Source organism: Ovis aries, chromosome X (assembly GCF_016772045.2).
Source record: "Ovis aries strain OAR_USU_Benz2616 breed Rambouillet chromosome X, ARS-UI_Ramb_v3.0, whole genome shotgun sequence".
Lineage (NCBI taxonomy): Eukaryota > Metazoa > Chordata > Mammalia > Artiodactyla > Bovidae > Ovis > Ovis aries.
The window spans coordinates 54,954,490-54,977,217 of NC_056080.1; the positions used below are offsets into that span (position 1 = coordinate 54,954,490).

The following is a 22,728-nucleotide window of genomic DNA, read 5'->3' on the forward strand; positions in this document are numbered from 1 at the left end:
CTGTTGCAAAGGGTCAGATATGACTGACTGACTGAGCATGCACAAACAACACAGAAAACATAAAATACAAAGATACAGTGAAAAGAGCCTTGTACCAGAAGTCAGGAGGCCAGAGTTAGTTTACAACATAGTGACCTTGGGCAAGTCACTTCACTTCCTTGAGTCACATTGTTCTTATCTTGAAACTAACTCATAGTATTACCTCCCTCGTTGACTCCTCATAGTTATTTTCAGTCAGGTAAGAATCTTCTAGCTCTTTATAGCTGATAAAGTGCTGTGTAATTAAATAATAATTAATTAAACATTATTGTTGTCTTAATTACTTTGCTGCTACTGCTACTGCTGCTAAATCACTTCAGTCGTGTCCGACTCTGTGCAGCCCCATAGATGGCAGCCCATCAGGCTCTGCTGCCCCTGGGATTCTCCAGGCAAGAACACTGGAGTGGGTGGCCATTTCCTTCCCCAATGCATGAAAGTGAAAAGTGAAAGTGAAGTCACTGAGTCGTGTCCAACTCTCAGCGACCCCATGGACTGCAGCCTACCAGGCTCCTCCGTCCATGGGATTTTCCAGGCAAGAGTACTGGAGTGGGGTGCCATTGCCTTTAGCATGTAATATTAAAAACAAAACTATGATTGAACCAAATATGTGCGATTGACACCACCAAGCTCCCCTGGCTATCCTGTCTCCCTCTGTTGACTGATGAAGGATAGGGTATAACTTACAATAAGACCAGTGATTTAAACCCCACTCTTTTTTCTTTCAATGAAGGAATAACTTGTCTTCCATGTCCTAAAAACTCCAAGAGAGATTTTCACTCTACCATTTATTAACCTATTAAAGAAGTTACCTAATCTCTCTAAGCCTCAGTTTCTCGATCTATAAAATGAAAATTGTTATGGCACCTACTATTTAGAATTGTTATTGGGCTCAAGTGAGATGTAACATGATTTAATACAGTGCTTCCCACATAGTAAAGGCTCACCAACTGTTAGTAATTCATGTTACTACTACTATTACTACTACTACTACTACACTACTATTACTACTCCAGAAAGCTTGTCCCTGGTAGCTTCCTTTTACTAACTGGCATAGCTTTTCAACTTTGTTACCAGGCCAGTAATTTCACCATAACCGAAGCCTACAACATAGTCACCTGTTTGACAGATTAGTGTTTCCTGCAATCACAACTCTTTCCTCCATTCCCCTCCAGGCTTGGTGGGCTATTAAATTACCATACCTCCTGCCTCCTGTTGACTTAAAAAAATGCTCAACATGAGAGTTGCAAGTTAAGTTTTATTTGGGGCAAAATGAGGACTGCAGCCAGGGAGACAGCACCTCAGAGAGCTCTGAGAAACTGCTCCAAAGAGATGGGGGAGGGGGAGGTCAGAATATATATGATTTTGGTGAAAGGAAAATACATGCAATCAAACATATATTTTTCCAGAAGGTTTCTGCTAGTCTCATGAAACTTTCTGCTAGTCATGAGGACCAGTCATCACCATGAAGGATTTTAGTAGTTTTCTGGATATGGGGATACAAGAATTGAGCTCATATTAATAAATTGGCCCCTGAAAATATTTAACTCTCTTGAAGACCTGTTCTGCCAGTTTTTCTCTGAGCACAGAGTGCCTCATTTCTGCTCTCCACCCTGAACTTCTTTTAGGGGGTGTTGAAAATCAGCAGCTACAGCAGCACATGCTTTAATCCTTGTAGAGGTAGATGGCAAGCACCTATGGCAAGTGTCAATTTTGAGTTGACACTCTGCATGAGGCAGTTTTACTCCGCCAGGGATAGTCCTCTACTCAGAGGCAGCAAGGCTATCCACAGCTTTAGTTGTTGGCTGGAGTCTCCCATAGCTCTGTCCTTCACCCTGCTCCCAGGCCAATCCCATCCCTAAGGTTCCCTTACCTGAGACCTTTCTCCTGCTCTAACCTGCCACTGATGGGGCAAAGTGGGCAAGCACACATGCACACACACACACACACACAATATGCATATAGATCTTCTATTCCCCTAACACACAACCACTAGCGAATTAGTGAACTTCATCTTGCCTAGACTATTACTGATGCAAGAAGCAGGCAAGAAGCAAGCAAACCAACTGTTTCTAGCATCAGTTTCTGTCTTCCAACCTCGTAATTCTTGTCAACACCAATTCGTAAGGCTGAGAACAAATTAAAATGAAAAAAATCTCACATTCCCTTTTTATCATTTAACCACTTCATCCCCAGAGGACCTGTTAGTGACTGTATTTTTAGGTCCTGTGCACATCTTCAGGTGATTGTCTGCATGGAGCCAGTTTCACAATAAGGCAATCTCCCCAACTCCCCACGTATATATGGTTAGGTAATATGGGTTCATCCAGCCCACTTTATCAGAGACTTTTGAAGCCACGATTTGAAAGAGGTATTTCTAAAGATGAAAGCACCAATCAAATCTTCATTGATTTGCTCTTCAAATGAGTTATAGCCAAATGAACTACATATTTCCATACTTACAAAGTTTTTTTGGCCTCAGGTTGCAAGCACTTTAAAATACCTCTAAAAGCCGAAGTCCTCAGGTTTAGGAGCTCCTAGACATGTGGGGTCACACAGAGTCAGACACAACTGAAGTGACTTAGCAGCAGCAGCAGACATAATCCAGCATATTGTTACAAAGTATCAACATATGAAAAATATGGGATTATGATATTTCAGGCATCCCTCAAAAAAACTGACTTTTTTCTTCCCTTGTGAAATCATTTATAATACATGGTCTTCTTCCATTAAACTAGTGGGAAATCTGCAGACATTACTGGCCATGGCTTTGCCTCCTAAGTGAAATAGTGGCCTCTAGGGGAAGAAATACCAGACCACCTTACCTGCCTCCTGAGAAATCTGTATGCAGGTCAAGAAGCAACAGTCAGAACTGGACCTGGAACAACAGACTGGTTCCAAATCGGGAAAGGAGCACATCAAGGCTGTACATCGTCACTCTGTGCATTTAATTTATATGCAAAGTTCAGTTCAGTTCAATCGCTCAGTTGTGTCTGACTCTGTGACCCCATGGACTGCAGCACGCCAGGCTTCCCTGTTGATCACCAACTCCCAGAACCTACTCAAACTCATGTCCATCCCATCGGTGATGCCATCCAACCATCTCATCCTCTGTTGTCTCCTTCTCCTGCCTTCAGTCTTTCCCAGCATTAAGGTCTTTTTCAATTGAGTCGGTTCTTCACATCAGGTGGCCAAAATATTGGAGTTTCAGCTTTAGCATCAGTCCTTCCAATGAATATTCAGGACATATGCAGAGTACATCATAAGAAATGCAAGGCTGGATGAACCACAAGGTGGAATCAAGATTTCCGGGAGAAGTATCGATAACCTCAGATATGCAGATGATACCACCATTTTGGCAGAAACTGAAGAAGAACTAAAGAGCCTCTTGAAAGTGAAAGAGGAGAGTGAAAAAGTTGGCTTAAAGCTCAACATTCAGAAAACTAAGATCATGGCATCTGGGTCCATCACTTGATGGGAAATAGATGGGGAAACAGTGGAAACAGTGTCAGACTTTATTTTTGGGGGCTCCAGAATCACTGCAGATGGTGATTGCAGCCATGAAATTAAAAGACACTTGCTCCTTGGAAGAAAAGCTATGACCAACCTAGACAGCATATTAAAAAGCAGAGACATTACTTTGCCAGCAAAGGTCTGTCTAGTCACAGCTATGGTTTTTCCAGTAGTCATGTTTGGATGTGAGAGTTGGACCATAAAGAAAGCTGAGCACCAAAGAATTGATGCTTTTGAACTGTGGTGTTGGAGAAGACTCTTGAGAGTCCCTTGAACTGCAAAGAGATCCAACCAGTCCATCCTAAAGGAGATCAGTTCTGGGTGTTTATTGGAAGGACTGATGCTAAAGCTGAAACTCCAATACTTTGACCACCTGATGTGAAGGACTGACTCATTGGAAAATACCCTAATTCTGGAAAAGATTGAAGGTGGGAAGAGAAGGGGATGACAGGAGGATGAGATGGTTGTATGGCATCATTCACTCGATGGATATGAGTTTGAGTAAGCTCTCGGAGTTGGTGATGGACAGGGAAGCCTGGTGTGCTGCAGTTCATGGGGTCACAAAGAGTTGGACACAACTGAGCAACTAAACTGAACTGAACTGAACTGAAGGTAAGAAATAAGTGGACTGAAGTGATCCCCAGGTTGGATCTGACACCCATGCCAGATCATGATGACCATCATTCTGTTGATGCTTAGGATTTTGTTGGGGGGAGAGGCAGTAGAGTCCAACGGAGCTGGCTTTAAACCCCAGCTCTGCCACTCACTGTGACTTGGAACTAATTACTTAAACTCCCTAATCCTCAACTTCTCCACCTCCCCAACAGGACAATTTCTGTAGGCAAGAAATTAGATAATGCATATAAAACAAAGGCAGATAGCAGATATTTGTCAGCCAGAAACAACTGTCTTCCTCTGGAGAGAGATAATTGAAGAGAAGCTTAGAGAAGATGCTGCCCTGGCTGCTTCTATGAGGATGTCACCAGAGTCAGAACAGGAGCCACATGTTTCACAGAAGGTGGTTAGGACAGAGAAGGTGTGTGACATGGTGGTGGCACCAAATAGAAGCAGTAGGGGCAGTATCCCTGAGAGAAGAAACATACACAGGATGTTATAAGAGCCTATCCATTTCTCACTACAGATAGTCAGGTGAAAATATGGGGAAGAGAGCAGTTGGAAGCAGTTATGCTTTGTCATTCCTTGTAATTCAGTGGCACTAGATATGATAATATGTGTCCTGGCCTCTGTGAGCTTGGTTAGGTTGAAGGCCAGTGTCCAAAATCCCCTAATATCTTTCCTTTAGGGATTTTGTGTGACCACAGAGCTTCCTTTTCTAGGCAGCAGTTGCTGCTTCCACTAAGCTTTTACTTATACTGCTCCTTTAACTGGATTTCCTGCTTCCAAGATTTAAAATCCAAGATTTAAAATGCCATACAACCATCTCATCCTCCTGTCGTCCCCTTGGATTTCCTATCTCCCAAGGCTGAAACTGGGATTCAAATGGTAAAGAATCTGCCTGCAATGCAAGAGATATGGGTTAGATTCTTGGATCAGGAATATTCCTTGGAAAAGGAAATGGCAACCCACTCCAGTATTCTTGCCTGGAGAATCCCATGGACAGAGAAACCTGGCGGGCTCCAGTTTATGGGGTTGCAAAGAGTCGAACATGACTGGGCAACTGAGCACAGCAGAGCACAACACATGTTTGCGCATGTACATAAAACATCTTTGAAATGATATGGAAGAACTGGTTAAAATTTTTGCATATTCAGAGAAAAATGTAGCATCATTTTCTTTTTTTTTTTCTATCAATAACAAATGTTATTGTGTCAACTGTCTTTTATTTCACTAATAGAGAATAGGGATGTGGTTGAGCCTCTGCAGTTTTTAGCACAGGAAGCAGCAGGAGGGATTTGCAGCAATACTCCTTGTAGACTTGAGCAGTAGAGAGATCTGGCTCCTGAACGCTAGGGTGACCAACAGGTCTCAGTTTGCCTATGACTCTTTTGGTTTTAGCACTGAAAGTCCTGGGAAAACTGAGACAGTTGGTCCCTATTCCTCATTCTTCTGCTTCAGCCTTTAGCCAGCCAGGCCTACTCGTAGGGCCAAAGACAGGAGCTCCCAGTAGTGGGATGAATGGACTGCTTGCCCCCATACACCACAAGGGACTCACACTTAGATGGTGACTGTCAGGCACATGCTCTGCAAGGTATTCTCATCTGATAGACAAGGAAATTGAGGCTCAAAGAGGTTAAGTGATTTGCCCAAGGTTACACAGCTAGTCAGTGCTGGAGCCAGTCTGTCTGACTCCGACAACATCAACAAGGAACCTGGGGAATATAAAGCTTTCAGAGACACAGCAGGCCTGGCCTTTCTTAAAGCCTAAAAACTCCCAGAGTTGCATTTTAACCAAATCAAACATTATTGCTCTGAATCAACTTTGGCGGGCCTGGGTTACGAAATGGCTTTCTTTCCATCACCCCCACCCCCAAAGCAAAGAGAATAGATGTTACAGGTTTTGGACTGAAGGAGCCATAGATATAAAACTGGCTTCCTTAGCTGTGCTCATAGTGGAAGTCTGGTTTTCACTGGAGGAGTGGTAACCCACTCATCCCAACTTGGTCCAGCCTCCATCCCAAGAGCAGCATGAGGAAATAAAACAAAAGTTCAGTTCAGTTCAGTCGCTCAGTCGTGTCCAACTCTTTGTGACCCCATGAGTCACAGCACGCCAGGCCTCCCTGTCCATCACCAACTCCCGGAGTTCACTCAGACTCATGTCCATCGAGTCCGTGATGCCATCCAGCCATCTCATCCTCTGTTGTCCCCGTCTCCTCCTGCCCCCAATCCCTCCTAGCATCAGAGTCTTTTCCAATGAGTCAGCTCTTCGCATGAGGTGGCCAAAGTACTGGAGTTTCAGCTTTAGCATCATTCCTTCCAAAGAAATCCCAGGGTTGATCTCCTTTAGAATGGACTAGTTGGATCTCCTTGCAGTCCAAGGGACTCTCAAGAGTCTTCTCCAACACCACAGTTCAAAAGCATCAATTCTTCAGCACTCAGCTTTCTTCACAGTCCAACTCTCATATCCATACATGACCACTGGAAAAACCATAGCCTTGACTAGACGGACCTTTGTTGGCAAAGTAATGTCTCTGCTTTTCAACATGCTATCTAAGTTGGTCATAACTTTTCTTCCAAGGAGTAAGCGTCTTTTAATTTCATGGCGGCAGTCACCATCTGCAGTGATTTTGGAGCCCAAAAAATAAAGTCTGACACTGTTTCCACTGTTTCCCCATCTAGTTCCCATGAAGTGATGGGACCAGATGCCATGATCTTCGTTTTCTGAATGTTGAGCTTTAAGCCAACTTTTTCACTCTCCTCTTTCACTTTCATCAAGAGGCTCTTTAGTTCCTCTTCACTTTCTGCCATAAGGGTGGTATCATCTGCATATCTGAGGTGATTGATATTTCTCCCAGCAATCTTGATTCCAGCTTGTGCTTCATCCAGCCCAGTGTTTCTCATGATGTACTCTGCATATAAGTTAAATAAGCAGGGTGACAATATACAGCCTTGACGTACTCCTTTTCCTATTGGGAACCAGTCTGTTGTTCCATGTCCAGTTCTAACTGTTGCTTCCTGACCTGCATACAGATTTCTCAAGAGGCAGGTCAGGTGGTCTTCCCATCTCTTTCAGAACTTTCTACAGTTTATTGTGACCTACATAGTCAAAGGCTTTGGCATAGTCAATAAAGCAGAAATAGATGTATTTCTGGAACTCTCTTGCTTTTCCATGATCCAGCAGATGTTGGCGATTTGATCTCTGCTTCCTCTGCCTTTTCTAAAACCAGCTTGAACATCAGGAAGTTCACGGTTCACGTATTGCTAAAGCCTGGCTTGCAGAATTTTGAGCATTACTTTACTAGCATGTGAGATGAGTGCAACTGTGTGGTAGTTTGAGCATTCTTTGGCATTGCCTTTCTTTGGGATTGGAATGAAAACTGACCTTTTCCAGTCCTGTGGACACTGCTGAGTTTTCCAAATTTGCTGGCATATTGAGTGCAGCACTTTCACAGCATCATCTTTCAGGATTTGAAATAGCTCAACTGGAATTCCATCACCTCCACTAGCTTTGTTCGTCGTGATGCTTTCCAAGGCCCACTTGAGTTCACATTCCAGGATATCTGGCTCTAGGTGAGTGATCACACCATCGTGATTATCTTGGTCATGAAGATCTTTTTTGTACAGTTCTTCTGTGTATTCTTGCCACCTCGTCTTAATATCTTCTGCTTTTTTTAGGTCCATATCATTTCTTTCCTTTATCGAGCCCATCTTTGAATGAAATGTTCCCTTGGTATCTTTAATTTTCTTGAAGAGATCTCCAGTCTTTCCTATTCTGATGTTTTCCTCTATTTCTTTGTAAAACAGAAGAACAGCCAGCTAATAACAAGTAGTGGTGTATGTCATGATACTTGCTTACTTTTTGATTAGGTGGGGGTGGAATTCACTCTGGCTATGTAATAGGGGCTCCTTTTGCTAGGACAGGGTAAGAGAATCTTCCAAAGCCTCATCCAGCAAAAAACCACTGAGCCACAAAAAAAAAAACAAGCCTAACAGATAGTAGAAACTTTGGAGGATTTTGGAGGAGCACAAGAAAGGTTCATAAAAGCAGTTGTACTTGCCCTTTCCCAACTAAGCAGCAGGCAGGTGTTAATTATATATAGGCAATTGGACTGCTTTACAGACCCTGTTGAGATATTTTATAAAATATACTTTTATAAATATGGAGCAAAGGAAATCCTTACCATCACTGTTGGCAATTATTTTGTACATGCCAAGTTCTAGAACATCAGGGAGAAAAATCACTGGTGCTAGCGTGCAGGGGTTTCTGGGAGTAATGAATTGAGGGGTTGGCTTATTAAAGAAGACACAAAAATAAACTGCTTTCTCTTCAAGGGCTGCCACAGGTTAGGCAAAGATGTTTTGTGTGAATGCTGTACTCAAGACCTGAATTAACTATACCTCAGTAAATCCTGGGGGCTTCCCAGGTGGCTCAGTGGGTAAAGAATCTGCCTGCAATGCAGGAGATGCAGGAGACTGAGGTTTGATCCCTGTGTGGAGAAGATCCCCTGGAGGAGGGCATGGCAACACACTCCAGTATTCTTGCCTGGAGAATCCCATGGACAGGGGAGCCTGGCGGGCTACAGTCCATAGGGTCGCAGAGTTGGACAGGACTGAAGCAACTGAGCCCACAAGCATGATAAATCCTGCGCTCTTGGATTTGAATGAAGTCAGTTGATGTCTGTGGTGATTGAACTCAGCACCACACTCACTCGCACTATGAAACACCCAGCCTTGAGAGTTTAAAAGTAGAGATATCAGTGCTATTTGCATTTTAATGTCAGATAGAACTGTGTGAAATCAGAAATATATTCTGATTTAAGAAGCATTTCAGAATGTACAAGGATCCAATGGCCCTTCCTAACTTTTTCCTATTTGCAGCGCCACACATATTGCCACAGGAATGTGGCAACTCGAACCAAGAGGATTACAGGTGTGCCTCATTTTATGAACTATCTGTGTGCCTATAAAAATGGCCACCAAAAACAATTCCCATACGTAATCCTGTTTTTTATTGCCTCCCATTGGAGAAGGAAATGGCAACCCACTCCAGCGTCGTTGCCTGGAGAATCCCAAGGACGGAGGAGCCTGGTAGGCTGCCATCTACAGGGTCGCACAGAGTCAGACATGACTGAAGTGACTTAGCAGCAGCAGCAGCATAATAACACTGGAGATGCATTCATCTGACAAATACTGTAGTCCCAAGATGCTGCAAAATCTCAAAAATATCAAACATTGACCATCTTACTTGAGAAGGAAATTTTCAACTGTCTTGATAATGCCTTAGAAATAAAAATATTAGTCACTTAAAGAAATAAAAGTTCAGGGTATCTTTCATAGGACAGAACTGATGTAGGTGCCTTTCACTACCTACTTCAGAGTGATGCTGGGGAGTTTCAATAACAAAAGTAAAAGCACTTTATCCATTGCAAAGCTCTGTATGCATGTGAATTCTCCTTACTCTTCTAATTATTCTTGGATAGTCACTTTAAAGAAACAGAAAAACTCCTCATCTGGAAATTGGAAGTAACATTTCACATGGTTGTGGCAAGGGGTCAATGAAATGATGTTATCTGGAAACTGAAAATCCTGCTACAGGATAAGTGAGGGTTCTTCTGCTAATGCATCACTTTATAGGCTGTATCTTTTGGTTTGTTTCTTCCAAGTTTTGTCTCATGTCCTTGTTAAGCTTAGTGACCCTAGGCAGGTAAATTTCGTTTGCATGCACATATTTTATTGACTTGTGGTAGCCTATTGATTGAGTGGCTTTTTAGCTTCTGCTTCTTCAAACTGACTTCTGGGAGCTGCTTATTGTGTTTTTAAGTAAACCATGGTTTATTTAGAAACATCTCCCCAAGGGGGACAGAGTTTACAGAGAAAGAAACTATAGGAATTTTACCTTCTCTCAACCCATTAATGGGTATTATTGAACAATAATGGATTAATGGATATTTGTAGAAGTTAAAAGTTGACAATATAGAGCCTGAGTTTAGAACTTGGCACATTATTTACCAGAGACATATTAACGCCAGAGGCATTAGTTTCTGCAAAAATCGCCCAGTCAATAATGTGTTAAGAAACTTTTAAATGGTCTTCTAACCTTTCTCCTTAATTACTATACATAAGTCACATAAACATTTATCTGCTACCAACTTGGTAATATATATCTTACATATACAGGCACACAAACACTGAACTCATACACTGCAACCTCTTCTGTTACCAGCCAGGAATACCCACCACTCTCTCATTTTGTCATCTAGAGAAACTGACAGTAGTTACAGTTCAGAAATTGCAAATTGGTTGTCTGTGGCATGATTTTGGACTCATCTATGTTTTGTTTGGCCCTCTCAAGTTTTTTGTTTTAATTTAATTAGTAGTTAATATGGCCATATTCCAAAACTTCACACAAATTTTCACCTGGATTGCCAACTTGTCTTGAAAAATGGAATGAACTGGTAACACTGGATCAGCATTCAGTAATCTCCTAGAATTTAGCAGCAACTGGGCTTGGGCTGCCCAGTTCCCCTGCTAGGTTGTTGATTCTTTGTAACCAGCTAGCCTTCTATGGTCATTGAGTAGACAGCCCTGCACTTAAAACTAATGCATTCATAAAGACCAGTTTAATATCATGGAACAGAGGGGAGATAATTGTGATTTGGCCAGTGTACCCAATGGCAGGATGTGTGAGTGGATAGCCACTATCTTAGTGGAACCTCTCATTTGAACCAGAAGGTAAACATTTAACGCAATGGACATGAAGCTCCCAAGGCTCTTTCAAATGGTGCTCTGAGCTCATATAACTTCATGTTTGTCTACATGGATTATCTGTCCCTCCACCTCCACTCCCACTATCCATATCTTTGAGACAGGGAAAGTGAAAGTGAAAGTGAAGTCGCTTAGTCATGTCCGACTCTTTGCAACCCCATGGACTGTAGCCTATCAGGGGATTTTCCAGACAAGAGTGCTGGAGTGGATTGCCATTTCCTTCTCCAGGGGATCTTCCTGACCCAGGAATCGAACCCAAGTCTCCCGCATTGCAGGCAGCTTTACCGTCTGAGCCAGTAGGGAGACAGGGAAGGTGCTTGCAACTTCTTTAACTGCTTCTAAGGGCCTAGAAAAAGGTGGGGTCAATAGTAGGAGCTCAGAAAATACAAAGCATTCTATCCAGTGATCAGTTCAGTTCAGTTCAGTTCAGTCACTCACTTGTGTCTGACTCCTTGAGACCCCATGAATTGCAGCACACCAGGCCTCCCTGTCCATCACCATCTCCTGGAGTTCACTCAGACTCACGTCCATTGAGTCAGTGATGCCATCCAGCCATCTCATCCTGCCCCCAATCCCTCCCAGCATCAGAGTCTTTTCCAATGAGTCAACTCTTCGCATGAGGTGGCCAAAGTATTGGAGTTTCAGCTTCAGCATCAGTCCTTCCAATGAACACCCAGGACTGATCTCCTTTAGGATGGCTGGTTAGATCTCCTTGCAGTCCAAGAGACTCAAGAGTCTTCTCCAACACCACAGTTCAAAACGATCAATTCTTCAGCGCTCAGCTTTCTTCACAGTCCAACTCACACATCCATACATGATCACTGGAAAAACCATTGCTTTGACTAGATGGATCTTTGTTGGCAAAGTAATGTCTCTGCTTTTGAATATGCTATCTAGGTTGGTCATAACTTTTCTTCCAAGGAGTACGTGTCTTTTAATTTCATGGCTGCAATCACCATCTGCAGTGATTTTGGAGCCTCCCAAAATAAAGTCTGACACTGTTTCCACTGTTTCCCGTCTATTTCCCATGAAGTGATGGGACCAGATGCCATGATCTTCGTTTTCTGAATGTTGAGCTTTAAGACAACTTTTTCACTCTCCTCTTTCACTTTCATCAAGAGGCTTTTTAGTTCCTCTTCACTTTCTGCCATAGGGTGGTATCATCTGCATATCTGAGGTGATTGATATTTCTCTTGGCAATCTTGATTCCAGCTTGTACTTCTTCCAGTCCAGCGTTTGTCATGATGTACTCTGCATATAAGTTAAATAAGCAGGGTGACAATATACAGCCTTGACGTACTCCTTTTCCTATGCACCATAAAGTCTTTCTTTTTTTAAGTTCAGCAATATAAAGTTTATTAAAGTAAACTAACATGCATGCAATTAAAGCTATCCAGTCCTTACAATTAGAGTAGCTAGATACTGGTTACATGGCTTTTACCCTGAAAGAAAACAGTTCTTAATTAACCAAATCACCTGTCATTTTCTTTCTTTTCTTTTCTTGACCATGACAAATGCTGAGTTCATGAAATGAGAACTGAACATTTTGATGATTTGCTGTGTCTCCAGATTAATGGATTAATTAACTAATTAATTAACTGGTTTTCTGTGTGCCTAGGTGGATAACATGATTAATTAGTAAGGCACAAGTAAGGAAGAAAAAGGAACATTTCTTAAGTACCAGGAAGGGAAATTAAACAGTGATCATTACTACAGGTTGATAGAAGGAAGTAGCTCGGGAGAAGAGGCTGAATTCTACTTGTTTTAGTATGTCAGATCATAGGGTGTGGCAATTTTCTGAGGGAACCCGAGGGTCCAGGGTTCTGGGAGTCTTCTAGAGAAGCAAATCCCCCTCCTCATTTCATCATTGCCACCTCACCCCATCATCCTAATCCCGAAAGCAACAGGAAGAGAAGGAACCTGGGTATGGCAGCAGAGGTAAGAAAAAGCAGTTGAAATTAAGAGATGTTTTAAACTTAAAATGGAATGGGGGAAATATCCAGTCAAAAACTGTAAATAAACTATTACAAAGGATACCATACATGGTAAAATAAGAACAATGGAAGAATTTAGCAATTGACAAAGTAGAATAGCTTGGGAAAGGGGAAGAAATAATGGATGTGGCTTCAGTTGTACCAAGTTGGAGCACTTAAAATTTTGAACTAAAGTCTTTGGCAGAGAGAAGTAAATATGACTGTCTAGGTATTATGAAGACTTAGTGTGGAACAATATATGGCATAAAGTTGAAAAGATTGGGATAGAGAATACCAAATGCCATCAATGAGAATATATTCCATAGGCCATCCGACCAGAGAAACAGTGATGGAATCACAGTGCTTACACAAAGTTGTTTTCTCATTGATGACTCAGTTTCAACAATTGAAATGTAATTTCTCACTCTCCATGCCACATTCCCACAAGATCTTTTTTTTATCTCTTTGTCTTGACTCCTTGGCACCATTCTTTTATAAACATCCCAAGGGTGGTGCAATAACTTGGAAACTCCCATAAGTTATCAAGATGATTCAGGTAAACTTTGATTACTATGAACTGACTTTTCAATTGACATACAGAGACTCTGTCCATTAGTACTAACTTATTGGTTAAAGAATTGAACAGACAGTATAACAGATGTGGGTATATTTGGGAGAGCGGGAGTAGCAAATGATTGTTTAAGTGGGGTCCCAAACTTAAATACCACTGGAACCGGGTGCCCCATCTAAAGGGAGCAGCTGCTACTGTGTTCCAGCAGACTGTTGCCATGTGAAAATGTAGGTCCCCTGTTATCAGATGTTCAGATTTTTTAATAGAAACTTGGATTTTTATTTGAAATTTTCTTCTTTTTAAATATTATCAATTAATTAAGAACTGAAAAACACTAGGTGGGCCAAGCAAACACTTCCACAACTGCCAAATGGTGAATTCTAATTTAGATGATGGATGGAATTCATGGTAGAGCTTTGATGTGGTGACTTAAGTCTGTCTCTTCGTCCATTCAGCATAGGTTTATTTGCAGCTTGGTGGATGTGAGTACTTCCAGATGGTAGTCTTACATGTTGACTTATATCTTATAAGGTTACACTGGGGAAAGCCTCCCCAACGGTAACATGGTAAGCAGACTCTATGCTTTGTTAGAATCAATCTGTTCAACAAGTAACAGAAAAATCAGTTGGTAAAACTATGAGGTATGTAAATAAAGTAATCAGATGGTAGTTCTTTTTCATGCACTTTTTGCTCTCACCAGATCATGAATCCCTTGAAAGCTATGATAAAGACTTGGGATTTGGTTCTAAAACTGTTGGGAAGCTATTGGAGGCTTGCGAGCAGGAAGGGATATGATCCAACTTATTATTCTAAAAAGAACACTCTAAAATAGCAGATATGAAAGCCCTGTCTAGCCCTGCAACCTGAAGATTTCCAAAATATCTGCCCTTACTGAACTCAGCCTCTCCCCCAACCATTTGTTCTTCCCTAGGAGTGTAATTCTTATATTTATGTGTTCTGTCTCTCATCCCCTCCTCCTACCACAAATGAAAATGTTTTCCATGGTTGTTGGGCCATGTGTCCTAAGAAACTTAGAGCCTATATGATTTGGAATGTGTTATCCAAGGGTAACCAATGCTTTTTCTGAATAAACTAAGAAACTCTAAGAAACTCTATATTCTTGCCTGGCCCTTAGGCCATTTCTCAGATATGTGATAGGGCCTTCTAGATATCTGAACTTCTCAAATGAGAGGACAAATGATATGGTCTTGCAAATTGACCTAATTACTCAAAGCTATGCTTCTATCTTTCAGAAAATACTGAAGGAAGGACCTCTGCTAAAGAACTGTAACTCATTCAAGAGATGGAAGCTTAGATATTTTCTGGTTCGAGGACAAAGGCTCTGCTTTGCACACCATCCTGCGGTAAGACTATATATATATCTATATCTATATATATATATATATATACACACACACATATATATATACATACATATATATATACGTATACTTGTCAGTTGTGTCAATTGACACAATATGTGTCAATTGTGTTAGTAGGTAGGTACCAGGAAATAATTTGAAAGGTAAACCAAGAGGTAAAGACATGTTAGCGAGAATTAAGGTGGATAATCCCAATCTGCTCCACTATGTCCCTAGCTAGACCATATCCCATTATGTTGTTGCTGTTCAGTCCCTAAATTGTCCTGGACTCTTTGCAACCCCATGAACTGCAGCACTCCAGGCTACCCTGTCCTTCACTACCTCCAGGAGTTTGCTCAAATTCATGTCTACTGAGTCAGTGATGCTATCTAATCATCTCATCCTCTGCTGCCCTGTCTCCTTTTGCCTGGAATCTTTCCAAGCATCAGGGTCTTTTCCAATTTTTACATCAGGTAGCAAAAGTATTGGTGCTTCAGCTTCAACATCAGTCCTTCCAATGAATATTCAAGGTTAATTTCCTTTAGGATCAACTGGTTCAATCTCCTTGCAGTCCAAGGGACTCTCAGGAGTCTTCTCCAACACCACATTTCAAAAGCATCAGTTCTTCAGTGCTCAGCCTTCTTTACGGTCCAACTCTCACATCCATACATGACTACTTGAAAAAATATAGTTTTGACTAGACAGACCTTTGCAGGCAAAGTGATGTCTCTGCTTTTTAATATGTTATCTAGGATTGTCACAGGTTTCCTTTCAGGGAGCAAGCATCTTTTAGTTTCATGGTTGCAATCACTGTCCAAATGATTTTGGAGCCCAAGAAAATAAAGTCTGTCACTACCTGCACTTTTTCACCTTCTATTTACCATAAAGTGATGGGACCAGAGGCCATGATCTTACTTTTTTTTGAATGTTGAGTTTCTTTTTTCTTATTTTATTTTATTTTTTTACTTTACAATACTGTATTGGTTTTGCCATACATTGACATGAATCCACCACAGGTATACATGAGTTCCCAACCCTGAACCCCCCTCCCATCACCCTCCCCATATCGTCTCTCTGGGTCATCCCAGTGCACCAGCCCCAAGCATCCTGTATCCTGTATCGAACATAGACTGGTGATTCGTTTCTTACCTGATAGTATACACGTTTCAGTGCCATTCTCCCAAATCATCCCACCCTCTACCTCTCCCTCTGAGTCCAAAAGTCCGTTCTATACATCTGTGTCTCTTTTGCTGTCTCACATACAGGGTTATCATTACCATCTTTCTAAATTCCATATATATGTGTTAGTATACTGTATTGGAGTTTTTCTTTCTGGCTTACTTCACTCTGTATAATCGGCTCCAGTTTCATCCACCTCATTAGAACTGATTCAAATGTATTCTTTTTAATGGCTGAGTAATACTCCATTGTGTATATGTACCACAGCTTCCTTATCCATTCATCTGCTGATGGACATCTAGGTTGCTTCCATGTCCTGGCTATTATAAACAGTGCTGTGATGAACACTGGGGTACATGTGTCTCTTTCAATTCTGGTTTCCTCAGTGTGTATGCCCAGCAGTGGGATTGCTGGGTCATAAGGCAGTTCTATTTGTAGTTTTTTAAGGAATCTCCACAGTGTTCTCCATAGTGGCTGTACTAGTTTGCATTCCCACCAACAGTGTAAGAGGGTTCCCTTTTCTCCACACCCTCTCCAGCATTTATTGCTTGTAGACTTTTGGATTGCAGCCATTCTGACTGGTGTGAAATGGTACCTCATTGTGGTCTTGATTTGCATTTCTCTAATAATGAGTGATGTTGAGCATCTTTTCATGTATTTGTTAACCACCCATATGTCTTCTTTGGAGAAATGTCTATTTAGTTCTTTGGCCCATTTTTTGATTGGGTCGTTTATTTTTCTGGAGTTGAGCTGCATAAGTTGCTTGTATATTTTTGAGATTAGTTGTTTGTCAGTTGCTTCATTTGCTATTATTTTCTCCCATTCCAAAGGCTGTCTTTTCACCTTGCTTATAGTTTTCTTTGTTGTGCAGAAGCTTTTAATTTTACTTAGATCCCATTTGTTTATTTTTACTTTTATTTCCAGTATTCTGGGAGGTGGATTATAGAGGAACCTGCTGTGATTTATGTCGGAGAGTGTTTTGCCTATGTTCTCCTCTAGGAGTTTTATAGTTTCTGGTCTTTGAATGTTGAGTTTCAAGCCAGCTTTTTCCCTCTCCTCTTTCACCCTCATCAAGAGGCTCTTTAGCTTCTCTTTACTTTATGCCATTAAAATGATATCATTTGCATATCTGAGGTTGTTGGTATTTGTCCTGACAGTCTTGATTCCAGCTTGAGCTTCATCCAGCCTGGCATTTTTCATGATGCACTCTGCCTATAAGTTAAATAAGCAGGGTGACAATATACAGCCTTCTCAGACTCCTTTCCAAATTTTGAACCAGTCCATTGTTCCATATCTGGTTCTAGCTGTTGCTTCTTCACTTGCATACAAGTTTCTCAGGAGACAGGTAAGGTGGTCTGGTACTCACGTCTCCTTAAGAATTTTCCACAGTTTGTTGTGATCCACACAGTAAAAGGCTTTAGCATAATCAATGAAGCAGAAGTAGGTGTTTTCCTGGAGTTTCCTTGCTTTCTCTATGATCCAACAAATATTGGCAATTTGATCTCTGGTTCCTCTGCTTTTTCTAAACCCAGCTGGTACACCTGGAAGTTCTCAGTTCTTGTATTGCTGAAGCCAAGCTTGAAGAATTTTGAGCATAACCTTACTATCATGTGAAATGAATGCAATTATACAGTAGTTTGAACATTTTGGGGCATTGCCCTTCTTTGAGATTGAAATGAAAACTGACCTTTTTCAGTCCTGTGGACACTGCTGAGTTTTCCAATTTGCTGATATATTGAGTGCAGCACTTTAACACCATTATCTTTTAGGATTTGAAATAGCTCAGCTGGACTTCCATCACATCCACTAGCTTTGTTTTAATAGTGATGCTTTCTAAGGCCCACTTGACTTCACATTCCAGGATGTCTGGCTCTAAGTGAGTGATCACACTATCGTAGTTTTCTGGGTCATGAAGATCTTTTTTGTATAGTTCTTCTGTGTATTCTTGCCACCTGTTCTTAATATTTTCTGCTTCTGTTAGGTCTGTACTATTTCTGTCCTTTATTGTGCTCATCTTTGCATGAAATGTTCCCTTGATATCTCTAATTTTTTTCACCAGATCTCCAGTTTTTCCCATTCTATTGTTCCTCTATTTATTTGCACTGATCACTGAGGAAGGCTTTCTTATCTCTCCTTGCTATTCTTTGGAACTCTGCATTCAGATGGATATTTTTCCTTATCTCCTTTGCCTTTCACTTCTCTTCTTTTCATAGCTTTTTGTAAGGCCTTCTCAACAACCATTTTGCCTTTTTGCATTTCTTTTTCTTGGGGATGGTCTTGATCAGTGCCTCCTGTACAACGTCATGAACCTCCATCCATAATTCTTCAGGCATTCTGTGTATCAGATCTAATCCCTTCAATCCATTTTTCACTTCCACTGTATAGTCATAAGGGATTTGATTTAGGTCAAACCTGAGTGGTCTAGTGGTTTTCCCTACTCTCTTCAGTTTAAGTCTGAATTTTGCAATAAGGAGTTCATGACCTGAGCCACAGTCAGCTCCTGGTCTTGTTTTTGCTAACTATATAGAGCTGCTCCATCTTTGGCTGCAAAGAATATAATCAATCTGACTTCAAATCCCTAAAGATGATGCTGTGAAAGTGCTGCACTCAATATGCAAGCAATTTTGGAAAACTCAGCAGGGGCCACAGACTGGAAAAGGTCAGTTTTCATTCCAATCCCAAAGAAAGGCAATGCCAGAGAATGCTCAAACTACTATACAATTGCACTCATCTCACACGCTAGCAAAGTTATGATCAAAATTCTCCAAGCCAGGCTTCAACCTGATTCAACATGAACCATGAATTTCCAGATGTTAAAGCTGGATTTGGAAAAGGCAGAGGAACCAGAGATCAAATTGTCAACATCTGTTGGATCATTGAAAAAGCAAGCGAGTTCCAGAAAAACATCTATTTCTGCTTTATTGACTAGGCCAAAGCCTTTGACTGTGTGGATCACAACAAACTGTGGAAAATTCTTCAAGACATGGGAATACCAGACCACCTGAACTGCCTCCTGAGAAATCTGTATGCAGGTCAGGAAGCAACAGTTAGAACTGAACCTGGAACAACAGACTGGTTCCAAATCAGTAAAGGAATACAGCAAGGCTGTATATTGTCACCCTGCTTATTTAACTTATATACAGAGTACATCATGAGAAATGCTGGACTGGATGAAGCACAAGCTGGAATTAAGATTCCTGGAAGAAATATCAATAACGTCAGATATGCAGATGACACCACCCTTATGGCAGAAAGTGAAGAACTAAAGAGCCTCTTGATGAAAGTGAAAGAGGAGAGTGGAAAAGTTGGCTTAAAACTCAACATTTAGAAAACAAAGATCATGGCATCTGGTCCTATCACTTCACAGCAAATAGATGGGGAAACAGTAGAAAGAGTGACAGACTTTATATTGGTGATTCCAAAATCACTGCAGATGGTGACTGCAGCCATGAAATTAAAAGACGCTTGCTCCTCAGAAGGAAAGTTATGACCAAACTAGACAGCTTATTAAAAAGCAGAGACATTACTTTGCCTGCAAAGGTCCATCTAGTCAAGGCTATGGATTTTCCAGTAGTCGTGTATGGATGTGAGAGTTGGACTATGAAGAAAGCTGAGCACTGAGGAATTGATGCTTTTGAACTGTGGTGTTAATGAAGACTCTTGAAAGTCCCTTGTACAGCAAGGAGATCGAACCAGTCCATCCTAAAGGAAATCAGTCCTGAATATTCATTAGAAGGACTGATGCTGAAGCTGAAACTCAAATACTTTGACCACCTGATGCTAAGAACTGACTCATTTGAAAAGATCCTGATGCTGGGAAAGATTGAAGGCAGAAGGAGAAGGGGACGACAGAGGATGAGATGGCTGGATGGCATCACTGACTCAATGGACATGAGTTTGAGTAAAGTCCAGGAGATGGTGGTGGACAGGGAGGCCTGACATGCTGCAGTCCATGGGGTCACAAAAATTCAGACATGACTGAGTGACTGAACTGAAGGCCCACTTGACTTCACACTCCAGGATGTCTGGCTCTACGAGATTGACCATACCCTCATGGTTATCTGGGTCATTAAGACCTTTTCTGTATGGTTTTCCTCTGTATTCTTGCCACCTCTTCTTAATCTCTTCTGCTTCTGTTAGGTTCTTACTGAGCCACTTCATTCTTTCTGGCCTGAGTACATGCTAAGTCACTTCAGTTGTGTCTGACTCTTTGCAACCCTAGGTACTGTAGCCTGCCAGGCTCCTCGGTCCATGGGATTCTTCTCCAGGCAAGAACACTGGAGTGGGTTGCCATGCCCTCCTCCAGAGGATCTTCCTGAGCCAGGGATCAAATCTGCATCTCCTGCGGCTCCTGCATTGCAGGCAGATTCTTTACCCCTAGGCCACCAGAGAAGCCTCATTCTTTCTGGAGCTATTAGTAATTTCCCTGAACTCTTCCCCAGTAGCGTATTGGACATCTTTCAACCTGGGGGCTCATTTTCCAGTATCATACCTTTTTGCCTTTTCATACTGTTCATGGAGTTTTCCAGTCAAGAAGACTGGAGTGGGTTGCCATGCCCTCCTCCAGTGGACCATGTTTTGTCAGAACTCTTCACTATGTCCTGTCCATCTTGGGTGGCTCTGCATGGCATGGCTCATAGCTTCCTTGAATTATGCAAGGCCCTTCACCACAACAAGGCTGTGATCCATGAAGGCAGTATCCCACTATATTCTCCAGCATAAACCTTTAGTTTTAAATAATCCTGAGCTACCTAAGCTTTCCTATAAATCCATATAAAAGTTTTGGGAAGAGTTGTGTTTTGGGTTTAGTTTGGTTAATTTTCTGTTTGTTACATGATATATCAATCAAAATCATAATGCTAAATAAATCCAGCACTCAAGCTAAAGAAATAATGGGGTTATAACTGCCAAAAATGCCTTTTACTGTGCCTGTGTGTGTGTATTTACTTTTTAGTGTACCTTTGCCTCAATAACCAGATGGTTCCTTTTCCCTCTTCTTCTCATACCTTTCCAGTTTGCACGCTTTGAAACAATTGATTTGTCTCAAGTTGCCTTGGCAGAAAGCAGCTGTAGAAACCTTTGCCACAGTTTTTGCGTAAGTAAGATTAAGATTGCCTGATTGGGCAAGGGTGAGAACTAGCTGGGAAGAGGGGTCTCCATACCCACCTGTCGCCTGTTTGGAATTCAAATTTCCCATGTCTTCTTTAATCCCAAAGTGTGTTTGGAAATGCACTTAAAGTAGCATTGCAAATGAGTGCTAAAGATTATTCATGTGAGTATTTTCTATCAGCCCACTGATGGGGGGAAAAAGCATGATTGCCCTGGTCTCTATTACCAGTTTGATATAAAAGCAGAGCTGATTTCAGGATGGGGGTGACTATTTCAAAAATCAATCCTTCCGGTGAAGGTAATTTAAATGAATATCATTGGGAGGCTTTCAAGAGACTGCTAATATGTTGTAGACTATATCAAGATATTTGAGCTACATGACATTTTCTCCTTTGATGAAACAGATAAGAACCTAAATCCAAAGTGAAAGTTACTCTGTGCTGAGATTACTAATGAGAGTACCTCAAAGAAAGCAGAGGGTTTTCCAGGGATGTATTCAAGGGCTTGTCACTGCTAAAATGTCATAAGACTTGGTCATTCAGGCAAATTCAGAATAGAAATCTCACTGAAAAATAACAAGTCCATTGGCCCAAGAATTTTCCTACCCATCTCCTCACAGAAATGTTTTTTTCTCAGTGTCAGTGGTGGGTTATGGAGAGCAGGGTTCCTCTTCAGGCAGGTGGAGAAGGTACTTAGCAGACTAAAGAGCTATGGGCCCAATACCCTGCTCCCATGGCTGGCCCACAGTCTATTCTCCTTTGAAAGGAGAGAAGTTGAAAGGAGACCCTACTCTCACTTCTCTCATTGCATCATACTGACCCAGGAAAAAGCTGAGGGTTCTGTTGACCCTGTTCCAAAATCTTAACTTTTGAGTGATACGCATAATGTTTTGGGTATCCATTCTACAATAATGTTTTGGGTATCCATTCTACAATAATTCCAAGGGCTAGGTTTCCCCTTAGCCTAATTAAAACATGGAGGCACTATGCATCAACCCCACATAAGAATGGGTTTAGACCAAAGGAGTGACTGTTGTTACTAATTCCAACTAGTTCCTATTGCCATTATCACAGAATCATGCGGTGCTACATGCACAAGAAGAACAAATTGTTCGTCGTTATGGTGAGCTTTAGCTGCAAGATTTGGGCTTGGGGTGGTGGGCACTGGTAATGAAGACAAGTAGGGCCACTGAAGCAATGACTGAGCTATAGCTATCCATGCTCCTCCTGCCCTTTGGGAGAAGATGAAGTTAGCAGGGTCTACCTCTGCTAGACCCTCAACATGGCTTTCTCATTGTTTCTGCAAGGCTCTTGCACCAAGCAGGATTAAGAGGGATAATAGTAAAATTCTCCTCAGATTTTCCCTGACCATAAGAAACAAAGAAACTAGATTTTTAGTTTCCTCACTCCAGTCTCACCCTCCCCTCAAACAGAAATAGGCACACCCTAATGAAAAAGAAACACTTTTACCATTTCAGGTAGGTAGAGCAGCAAGTAAACAAGTAAGATTTTCAGGCAACTTTATTTGAGTAACAGATGGGTGCTTGGCCTAGTGTTTAAGAGCATGTGTGCTGGAGCCAAAGAATCGAGATTCAAATTCTGGC

At 41.5% G+C, this 22,728-nt stretch overlaps 1 protein-coding gene across 1 annotated transcript in view; it reads left to right on the top strand.

The window, feature by feature from the left end:
• The window catches only part of DGKK (diacylglycerol kinase kappa), a 179,206-nt gene that overhangs the window by 37,912 nt on the left and 118,566 nt on the right, over positions 1–22,728 (top strand). The window contains exons 2-3 of the mRNA XM_042242317.2: positions 14,730–14,840; positions 21,031–21,111. Of these exons, the coding sequence (XP_042098251.1) occupies positions 14,730–14,840; positions 21,031–21,111 (192 nt within the window). The remainder of the gene's footprint in view (positions 1–14,729; positions 14,841–21,030; positions 21,112–22,728) is intronic.